Below are 11,464 nucleotides of genomic sequence, written 5' to 3'. Positions count from 1 at the left end.
GACCTCCATTCACAACCCAGATAGCTATGATGAAATACCCCTACTTCAGGACAGTGAGGGTCCAATGCCCTAGACTCAACCAAGCTACCTAATATGGCACTCAGATCAATTGAAATTTCCAATTATCAAACCTTTTATTCAACACACATCCATGATTGTGAGTTATCAATTGAAATCAAGAATCTTGATCAAAGCATTTTTTTCCCCTTCAGAAATTCATCATATAAATAGTAAAATCCATAAATTAAAAGGAAATTAGTGTTATAAAAAAAAAAAGCGAAATGCTTCACACTTCTCTCATGCTCACTGCATTCTTTCATACTGTACAATATATAAATGACATTCTTACAAAAACAAAGTACTGGTGACATAAAAAATGGGCACCAGCTTGACTCAATAAAATTTCTATTCACGCTAAATATGAAAATCATTCAGAAAAACAAGAAAAAAAAAAGACTAAACATTTTCCATTAGCTGCATTATCAACCACAACACACAGCAATGGCATGTGATTTGTGGACATCTTACCACTGTTAATTTATGGACTATGCAAATTCCGGAGATGATCAACCACATCAAAGGAAACACTAAGCTTTTGATAATCAGCACGGTGAAGGAGATTTCCTTGAGTTTGTACAGAATCTCTAGGCTTAGGATCTGTCTTTCTCATTTTGGTTGAACAGCAGTGACGAACACGGATCCTATGATTCCTTGTCTCCATCGTATACCTGCCATGAACTTTAACCACCAATAAAGCTTCCTTATCTCTGTCGTCTTCACACCACCAATTTTGTGGAACACCATCGACAAACTCTTCCTGGGTGTGGAATGCCTCAATATGAACTGATACCTCTGCTACATGATCTGGTCTAATTATGCCAGCAGCTGGAGTAACCTGGGCCAAACATCACATATATGTTAATAACTTTTATCTCAAAGACTAACAAGCAGAACACTCCAGATCATGAATATGAACTTCTTTTACTTCATATTTTTGCAAAAAAATTTAAAAAAATAAAGCCCTATTGAAGCTTGTAACCATGTCTGACCATATTCAACATTACAAGATGGACATGAATTTGAGTTTGCAAACAAAATTGATCCCTGAGCATGAAATATTTAGTAACTTAAAAGAAAAGGCCTTCTTTAAACAGGAAAAAAAAAGGAGCAGCCTGCCAAGGCCATAAACAACTTTTAATTTGCTCCATAAATCTGCAGCAGTTCAACTTTGATCCAAAGATAATCAAAATTGCACCTAAAGCTCACTGCTAGTAAAGTAAAACCTAGTAGAAAGATTCCAAAGACAATTCCCTCAACTGATTTTTTTCTTTCAATACAAAGGATTTCAAATCCCTAGCAATATGAACTAGCACCAATTCTTACCCCATTAAGGGTAAAATAATTTCTCTTCAATCAAAAAGAAAACCTACCTGAAGCCACCGTGGAAAGCCAAAGGAACCTCTTGGATGATGATATGATGCCTGTCCATCATCCTTGATTGTAGATTCACCTTGACAAACTATTTCAAACAAAGCAATGCTTTCTGTGCATTTATTTGTGATGCGCAAAATTGATGTGTCCTGGTTTTGGAGGATAATATTGTTGGTGCTGACAATTGTTTCTGGAATTTTGCATAATTCTTGAAGCTTGCATCTAACTTCCTCATTTGATCTCACTATATCTCCAAATTCTTGTCTCCTTACTGACTCATCAATATGAGCAATTTCAACAGAAAATAAGCAAATGACAGGTTTGTGATCACTGTCTGTCACATCCATGCAAGACTCGTACCTATTCAAGAGATATATCAGGATTTATTCAAGATAATTATTGATAACAAAATAATAGATGATAAGGGGAAAAAAATGCAGTCTGGCCTGAAAATACAAAATCTGTGTATTGAAATGGTAATATTAACAAGCATACCCATTTTTCCACATACAACAAAAAAAGAGAAAAAAGGAGACAAGAGACAAGGAAAGAGAACAACCAGTCTGCCATGACCTTTTCACAATGTTCATTTTCAGGAAAAAAAATCACACGTTGATTAGTCTGCCATAATATGTGACTCTTTGAATTTATTTAAAATCCATCTGTCCATTAACATGTCAGCAAACGGATGGAATTTTCCATGAGCCACTTTAGTCGGCATAACATGTAGAAAATTCTGTCCACATTCTGATACCGGGTTGATGGGATAGATAGATAGATTTGGAACAAATTAAAAAAGCTGTGAATAAATGATCGAGTCATTTTAGATCTCAGATGGAAGACAAAAGAAATTTGCTAAATGGTGCAATTTACTCCTGGTATTACATATCTGGATCAGAAAATAATCAATGTGTTAAAACCTTTTTGAAAAAGTTGATAAGCACATAAGGCTGTTAAAGCATTGCCTTCAACAGAAAGGATCACAACAGATTATGAAAGAGAATCATAGCATGCAGTTATTTGAAAGAAATTAAACTATCCCTAAATATTGCCAAAACAGAAACCAATCAGAACTTACTGTGATACTGAAGAGATAACAGGACACTCTAAACTGCATTCAGATCCCAATGTTCGCCGGCTATCACGATATAAGATTCTGTCACACCAGGCAGGAATGCGCTTCTTTTCACCAGAATCGTAGCCTTTAAAAATAAGCATTGTAAAGGTACTTTTAGCCAATCAAATATGTGAAATTACTAGAAAAATTATAATACCAGTCATACCAAGAAACCTTTTTCCTGAACCCCTAGTGAAAAACATCTTAATAGACTACTTCAAACTTTAACAAGAGCAATTGCTGAACCACTTTATGAATCATAAAATGCACAGCAGAAGGTGGATTGTTAAACCAAACAACATGTGACTTAGCTGATACAGAGTTTAGAAATAAGATGAGGAACTCATAACTAACATACAAGATACCTGATAAACCAGCTACATGTTTATCAAATTTGTATGTGGGAGCAAAAGTAATAACTGCTTCCCGCATTCCCTGGAAAACATTTCCAGCTTCCATCTCTGCTCGGAGTTGATCCCTTTCTCTGAGCCAATCAAAGCTTCTTTGAGATATAAAATCTCTTGCTTCATCATATGACACATCATCAAGCCGATAATTAAAATCGCCAAGAAATACAAGCATGTCTGCTTCAGATAATTCAGGCATTCCTTCAACAGAGTTGGCACCCGTAGCCTGTAAAAGCATCAACCCTTACACACTAACCAGAAGGGATGAATATTTTAGAAGGAAAATGAAACAAAAATGGTGGCTATTATAGCAACCAAGGTGTATACATACATTAGCTCCACGAACCATTTGCACGGCCGATGACGCACCAGCTGCAATAGAAAGGACCAATGGCAAGCTAGATCTATAAACAAGCCAAAATAAATATATTGAGCAGGCAAGCGTGCAACACAATAACAGGTACAACACCATACCAGCGCCAGCATTGAAGAGATTAGATTGTCGACTAAACGTCATTGTACGATATACATGGTCAAAATCAGCATTGCGACGACCGACAGCTTCCAAATGAGCAGCAAAGTGACAATTAACAAAGCAAAAGATTCTATCATACACTCTCAGTCTTAAACCAACAGCTCCCTGGGTGCACAAGCAAATGTATAATATTGTTAAACGAAAACCTATCAATTGTTAAAATTTATTTTTTCTAAGCCAACTAGTTCACAAGCCAAAAGCAATATAATTCTTATAACTTCCATAGTCAATCAGAACCCCATGTGCAAACCAAATATCTAGAGAGAAAGTATAACATTTTCAATGATTCTAATCCATCATACTTATGAATTTAGGAACTAGATAAAGTAGCACCAAGAAACAATGACAAAGTTCTCATACACAATTATAGTCTATTCTCCAGACTTTAACCTAAGAATCACTAGAATACTAAGAAGAAACCATATATCCATTTCCATAGTACTCTAAATTTCAGTTTAACATTGAGTCTAGTATTTCATTCACTAAAACTTTTATGCGAAATGCATTGTATACATTTCTAATATAAGAAAACATTCTTGCTCATTATAAATTATATTAGGCTGATTTATTAATATCTACATTATATAGAAAATCATTCACTTATCACATGCCTCTTTAAGGATGAAAAATACGTTGCAGCTAGAATTTGCACTAAAACTGGTATGATGATATGTATGAAAAACAAGTCCAATATAAATATGTATATTTGCTCATGAAGAAAAAGATTATGCTTATATACTAACTATACTGATACTTATTAATATCTCTGTTACACAGAACGAATTTACATATTATGCCTATTTAAGGAAGAAGAATACCTTGTTACCAATCGCACGCCCAAAGCCGCATGGGACTGCAGCAGCATCAATATCCCCAACATCTGGTTTAAGATTATCCTTGACCCTAAAACAAAAATTCAACCATTAGATATAAAAATTCAGGAAACAAGCACAAATAAAACATGAAAAAGAACTTGAGTAAATGGATAAGGAATAAAGAAACAGATCAATAACAAGACTAGTTCTAGCAGATAAAGACAGAATGGTTCTTATGGAATTCAAATCATTCAATCAGCAAGATCGAACTCCTTTTCTATTTATTTTTAAATACTGTAAATTTGTTGGGAAGTAATTTATTTCCTCTTGTGTTTTATTCAAAGATATGTCTACGTGGCATGTAATAGCTTAGAATCTATGTGCCCCCTTAGAAGCCTAGTCAGCAAATACTTCGAAATAGTTCCTTTGATAAACAATGCATGCATGGAGCATTGAAGTCTAATTCGTCATTAAAACTGCACAATCTCATTATCACTCTCTTTCCTCACTGATTTGAGAAAGAATCAAATAACACATAGCAATGGTGAAAGATCATTCACATAAACAGGATTACCTCAGTTTCAAATTTTAAATTTTAGAAAAGAATGGATCTGACTCAAAACTATATTTTCTTAGAATTTTCTAGAGGAAGAGTCTCAAAAACAACCCTTTTAGAAACATTTTCAGGAAAAGAATAAAAAACAACCTTTCTTACAGAAAATGAGAAAACAAAAGTGAGATATCCTCATATTAGAGTTCTAATTTATGGGTTGGAACACAGATACTTCAGTTTTACAGCAAAACTTATTTCCTGTAGAGTTTCTTATTTTCACACGAAATAAAAGTTAAGAAATTAAAATAAAAAAATATTCAGCAATCCTGAAATGCCTTTCAGCCTTGCAAGAAACAAATGATAAGAACAAGGATTCCTGTATCTCTAACATAACTATAGTTCCAAAAAAGAAACTTCAACAGGAGAAGAGAAAAGGATAACAGAAAAACATGATGGACGCTCACCAAACAGCAATAAGCATGCCTGCCAACTGCCTAGATCCAACACGCTCAAATTTTCTCCATTGATGTGATTGCTTTCCCATCACATCCTGTGATTTTCTTTCCATCATATCATGCAATGTTTCATCTATCATATCCAACCACCACTGTCCAACAGCACTCCCGTCACGCCCCACCTATGGTAAATGGGATAGATAAATAAGTTGTCATAAGTAGAGTGTTAAAAAAAATGCAGACTTCGTATGCACAAGGATTTGGCCTTCATGTTCAGCATGTAGCTTCAATAATGCTTATGGTTAAAATGATAGGCATCTCTTCCACAAATCATTATTTTCAGTCCTGTTCTCCTTCTAGGTCTTAATCCTTCAGGAAAGGTCCATTACAAAAACCCAGACTGACCTAATTGTACATACAGCTAGTTTGATAGGGAAAACTAAAGCATGCTTTATAGGAAGGGAAAATAAAACCTGCTTCATTCCAACTGTCCTTATACGAACTAAAGTTATCAACTGCGTTATTTTCTACCCCAATTTTAAAGATAGCCATTGATTTCAGCATAAAAATGATCACTTAACTGTCGGCCATCTCTTCAAATGGCAAAGTAACTAAAAATAAAGAGCATTCTGAGAAAAGAAAAAAGCACAAGTTGCTTAGATATCTATTTCTTTGTTTCTCCCATAATTCTTAATCCTCTTCCTTGGAATCTTTACATTTTTACTTAAACTGATTAGATACTTTGCTTGTTTAAGCAGAAGACAATGGTGAAACATCAAACTTGTCCCAAAATGCACTCCCACCCCACCCCCTTTCTTTTCATTCTCACAAGTCTGTGCAATGAATGTTAATTTCTCATAAACCTAACATATATCTTTCCTCTTTAATACTAGTAACATAAAACAGATATGCACTCCACCATGCACAAGCTATATTGTGCACTTGTTCAGTGAAACATTATGTCCGACCGAAACCCAGACATTCTTAACCCTTGCATGATTATGTTACGAAACAGCATTTATTTAACATGTTTCGCTGACAGAAAGAGATCACATGCAACAGATTACCACTTTGTACTGAAATCAATTCAGCAACTAAGACCTGTTCTTTGTTTCTGAAATATTACTCTAGAATCATAATGCTAAGCTTACACAACATTAATGCATTGTAAACCATAATGAAGAAGATATCTTACAGATTCTCTCACTGCAGACATTGCAAGAAAACCTGCACCCATTTCAACTTCTTGCAATCCAATAACAATAATTCCAACATCTGAAACAGCAGAATGTAGCCAAGATTCAAGCGAGCCCTTAGATGCTCGCCCCTGCGCAACATTCCATGTACCAGTTAATATAGTTAAATTTTCCATCCTTGTATATAGAAATCCTTTTGCAGTCAATTCGGAATACAATATGCCATCAAGAGGTCCAGGGGATGTGATACTCCATCCACGTATACCACCATGCTTTGCCAGGGTGTAGATATAACCAGCGCCAATGGCCATCTTCAGTACAGGACTGCTGTGAGCAACCCATTCTCCAAGCTTATTACCATCAAGGTCTAGAGCATGGACAGTACCACTTGCATAACCAGCCCATATTTTTGATCCGAAGTTGCATAAGCATAGAACCGCAGAAGGATGAGGCTGAATATCTTGAATACGATTTCCATTTCCATCCCACTGAATAAGCATACCATTCGCACAGCCAACCCAAATCATCCCGTCAATAGTTATTGTGAGTGCTTCAATCCTCCGACTATCATCAAGAAAGCCCCCTTTTGCTGCAACTCGACGAACAGCATCAGCTGCTCCCATTATAGCATTACGTGACTGCTGAAAGAAACCAAAGGAACTTTGTGTTTTCTCCTTCTTTGAACTTGCAACAATCTTCATCTTTATCTCATCTTCCATGGCAAAGTCAGGAACCAATGACAAATCTGCTCTATTTTCAATCTGACCATCAATGTTGAAAACTTTGAGTAACTCCCTTGTCCGAGCATCCCTGAAATTTTGAAATTCTGAGAAAACCTAAAAAAAGTAATAGAAAGGAGACAAAAAAAGAAATCTTTTACAAGAGCGGTGTAAGATAAGATGATCTAAACTCAAATTGGAGCCAAATTAATACAAGTAAAGTAACTAGAAATTCTAATTGTGCAAGAAGTTAATTAAGATCCACATTCTTGATTTTGCAACCTCAAATATCTCAAAAATAAACAAAAATACATTAAGAATCTCTATATCCTTCTAACCTATAAACAGGAACAGAAATAGAGCCAACATCTGGGGTAAAATCAGATTGATCTATTACTTATAATTTCAAAAATCTCATATTTGGACAGAAAATGAGAAGTTTTAAAATTTTCAAATGTAAAAAGCTTTCAGTGTCACATTTTTCACAAAAAAATTATACAATTATCTCCTTTCGTGCACAGAGCAAATAAATTAGATTTCAAAGTGAGATCCTATTTGTCATAGTTGACTTTTTATTTCATTACAAATCTTAAATGGCAAGGGCCTCTGTCCAAGAACTGTGATAAAGGAATGATGATGTCTTGTAGAAATATTTAGAAACTGACAGGTTAAAGTGCGTAGAAGAACAGTGTATTAGCAAGAGGTACAAGATCATCATAACTGATCTAGACTATCAATAAGGGGGTAGATGTGGAAGGCCTTTATAGCTTATTATTTATCAAAGAGGAACTGAACATGTAACAATATGCCAACAGAACTTTGTTAATTTTAAGGGTGCAGTTTCCACGGTCTAGACATACCACAATGCAAAAGAAAGATAACCAGAACTCCATACTTTAGCTCGAATATTATCAGACAGAAGGCACTTGATATCTGAATTTAATATAGAACTGAAGCCATTTACAGCGACTTGACTCCTAAGGTCAATAAATGATTTCCCCATTAACAAAGAAGCCATATGTCGTTCTTCCATTGTCAGAGAGAGCGCATTGTTAATAGATTCCCATGGCCAAATCCTGATATTACCCCCTTCTGAACCAGACCACAAATCCCCTGAATCAAAGTAAAACAAAAACAAAAATTAAAGCAAATAAGATTATGTCAAAAGAGATCATCATTCTTACCACTGGACACGAGCAAGCAATTGTAACAGGAAACTTTGAGTAGGGATGCATAAATAGTTCTTGAAGATACATTTTGCTCTTCTTGACATGTATTTATTAGAGACGAATTTCTGTTTTAAGAATAAACAGTTTATGGAGGATGGAGTTCTTAAACTAAAAATTTCTAGATCCATGCCAGGCTATGTGTTTGCTCCTTGGCTTTTCAGAGGCAAGGTGGTGATAATTAAAACTTCCAAAATCTAAAAATATGCTAATCTATTATTAATCAACCGTCCATCAAAATAGCACGTAACACATTCAATAGAGATTAGATTGAGAGTTCTCATTATTACTATTACAAGTAATCTATTAATTTATTGTAAATGTTATGGCAGTGGATCCACATTAATAGGGAGAAAACCAAAAAGCATAAATAGAGAAAAGCAAAAGGGAAAACAGACCATAACAAGTGAAAACAACGGAAAGCACGGGGCCGCGATGAGCCTGCCAACACCACCCTTCCTTAAACCCACCACTCTCACAATCCATCTTCCAGCCTCTGATCTTTCCATCCTTATGCCCACTCCAGACCACTCCATTCCCCTCATCCCCCACCATACACATCACCGCCGCATTCCCATTCCCGTTCCCATTCGATAATATCGCCGACGATTCCCTAAACGGCGCAGCCTCCTCCTCCTCACCTTCCTCGTATAAATCTTTCAACTCCCAAACCCTGACAGCCCCGCTCTCACTGCCGGCCCAAAGCTGCCGGTCGGTAGAGGCAATCGTTTTCAAGAAGCGGCCGAATTGGGTCTCCCTGAGGGGATGTGGTCGAAGCTGGAGGTAGGGAGGGCGATTAGGGTGGAGGGGTTTGCGATCAGGCAGGGTGAAAATGCCTTGGCCACCACCTTTAGCCACAAACTCGGGTAGGGAGGGTTTGGGACGAGAGGTGTTTTGCGGTAGAAGATTGCGGTCAAGGAATTGGATCATGTAGTCGAGGCGTCGGTTGGTGGAGTGGAGGGAAGGGTAAGAGGGCTGCGAATCATCGTCGGAAGAGGAGGCGTAACGGTCGAAGATTCTGGGACTAAGATCGGGAACGTCGTCGTTGGCGTCCATGTCGGGATGTAGAACCTAGTGTGTTATTGGTTAGAGAATGAATAAGTGAGGAGGAAATTTGACTTTGGAGCGACATTTAGTTAGTTATTCACGCTTTCAGCCACATACCCCGCAGTAACGGAACTACAATTACAGTTTTTTTTTTACTTTTTATAAATACGAGGATTGAACTTTAATAAATTAAAATAGAGAGGCTTATTCTTAGTTTTCATAAAACAGGGAATGAACTTCAAATTAATTCCAAAAAAAATACCCCCAATTCCTTAGGATTAATCCTTTTCTTAAAAGATAAATGAAAATAATTAAATTGACTAAATCTTGGTGAAGATGTGTTGTCAGGCGAGGTTGACCAGAAAACCATTTCACCAAAATAGGTGTGGATGTATTTCTGTAAAATACTTAGTTTTCTTATCTTTTTATAAAAACAATGAAAATAAACCATTTTTTTTAGTTTAGGTTAAACTATATCATTAGTCAATAAATTATGGATAAGTTTTCATTTTAATCACTTAACTAAAAAAGTTACAATTTAATCACTAAACTTTTTGAAATTGTTTTTTCAATCACCCTATTGTTAAGTGACACTTTTTAGTTTGAATAATACTAATTTTAGTACTTAGTTTTTATACTTTCTATCAATTTGACTTTGATTATATATAAACTAATAAAATTGAAATTCTTTTACAAAATTTAAAAACTCTAAAAATTAAAATTAAAGTAAATAAAAATTTTAAAATTGATAAAGTGAGAAAATGAGATACAATACCCATTTTTAAAAAATAGAAAAAAAACATTAAGAAATATTATTGCTTTTCTTTTACCCTTTTGTTTCTTACCATGACTTTTTTAAAAAATTAGAATATAATTTTTATTTACAGTTTGGGTTTTGAAAATTAATTTAAATGAATTGAAATTTTGAATTGAATCTGAAAAAGAAAATTTTATATTTTTTTCTAAAAAGTGGTATCAAATTCTATTTCACAAGCTTATATAATATCAATTTTGGATGTTCTTTAAGGCATGGAACTTGACTAGAAGATGTTACTAATTTGGTTTAGAAACATTGAAGAAACATGTAATGATTTAACTTTTTGTTGTGTTTTGTTTTTATTTGTTATTGAATTCTATTGAATGATAAGTTTTTTTTATTTCCCATATATATTAGTTTTTCAACAATAATATTTTATAGATTTTATTTATCTACAACTTTTATATAGAATTTTCTATTTTTAAAATAATTTTAAGTTTTTTATAATTTTATATAGAACTAGGGTCAAATTTGACAAAAAATATAAAAGTTAAGGACTAAAATTATTATACCAATTAAAAAGTTCCACTTAACTACTGAGTAAACACAAAAATAATTTTAGAAAATTAAGTAACCAAAGTGTAATTTTTTAATTAATCGATCAAAACAACATCGTACTCATAGTTTAATGACTAATGATGTAATTTACCCTTTAATTAATCTAAATCTCCCCATTGTTTCTTTTGCAAAGTTAGTGTTTTGTATTGTTGAACAATTTTAAGAATAATATAAGATATTAGGAAAACATCATTTTGAAAATGGTTAGACAATTTTAAACATTTTGATTAAGGAAAGGGAGGAAGTGATAAACTTCATTAATCTATTCTTGCGTTTTAACATGTCTTTAGCATTTTTATAGGAAATCTTATAATGATTTAGTGAAATGTTGGCTGAAGTTGACATTTGTGTTCAATTATTTTCTTAGGGAAGTATAGAATTTGATGTACGATTATTTTCAGAGAAAAAAGTTTGTTGTTACTTTGTTGTTCCTATTTGGTATTCTTGATAATTAATACCCATTTCTCTCTTCAATTATTTCATCAGGTTTCTGAAAATGATTTTCTTATGCTTAATGCTTCATGCTTGTTTACGGTGATGATTGTTTATCTTTCATATCCTCTTTTATTTGAAATTATTTGGATTAAT

General features: G+C 34.2%; 1 protein-coding gene across 2 annotated transcripts; it reads right to left on the bottom strand.

Moving 5' to 3' along the window:
- Window positions 1-244: 244 nt before the first annotated feature.
- Window positions 245-9,581, bottom strand: LOC105782954 (type II inositol polyphosphate 5-phosphatase 15). Of its 2 annotated transcripts, XM_012608076.2 has the most exons (11): window positions 8,853-9,581; window positions 8,089-8,341; window positions 6,509-7,319; window positions 5,323-5,495; window positions 4,309-4,393; window positions 3,430-3,595; window positions 3,287-3,327; window positions 2,914-3,181; window positions 2,510-2,633; window positions 1,431-1,791; window positions 245-895 (listed from the first exon to the last, which is right to left on the bottom strand). In XM_012608076.2, exons 1-11 carry the CDS (start codon window positions 9,508-9,510, stop codon window positions 539-541), a joined length of 3,297 nt encoding a protein of 1,098 aa, XP_012463530.1. In that variant the 5' UTR covers window positions 9,511-9,581; the 3' UTR covers window positions 245-538. The 2 variants fall into 2 exon arrangements, with proteins under 2 accessions (XP_012463530.1, XP_012463529.1); XM_012608075.2 differs by having other exon boundaries at window positions 3,287-3,595.
- Window positions 9,582-11,464: the final 1,883 nt, after the last annotated feature.

Source organism: Gossypium raimondii, chromosome 13, assembly GCF_025698545.1.
Source record: "Gossypium raimondii isolate GPD5lz chromosome 13, ASM2569854v1, whole genome shotgun sequence".
Taxonomy (NCBI): Eukaryota; Viridiplantae; Streptophyta; class Magnoliopsida; order Malvales; family Malvaceae; genus Gossypium; species Gossypium raimondii.
Note: the sequence above shows the minus strand (reverse complement) of the source record. Positions and strands in the feature narration are given on the sequence as shown.

Excerpts from the sequence above, each read along its gene's own strand:
- LOC105782954 (XM_012608075.2), bottom strand. The coding sequence starts at position 9,510 with ATGGACGCCAACGACGACGTTCCCGATCTTAGTCCCAGAATCTTCGAC. Across the intron at positions 7,320-8,088 it reads TATCTTTCTTTTGCATTGTG|GGATGCTCGGACAAGGGAGT; the intron begins GTATGTCTAGAC and ends TCAAAATTTCAG. Across the intron at positions 3,182-3,286 it reads AAATGGTTCGTGGAGCTAAT|GCTACGGGTGCCAACTCTGT; the intron begins GTATGTATACAC and ends ATGCTTTTACAG.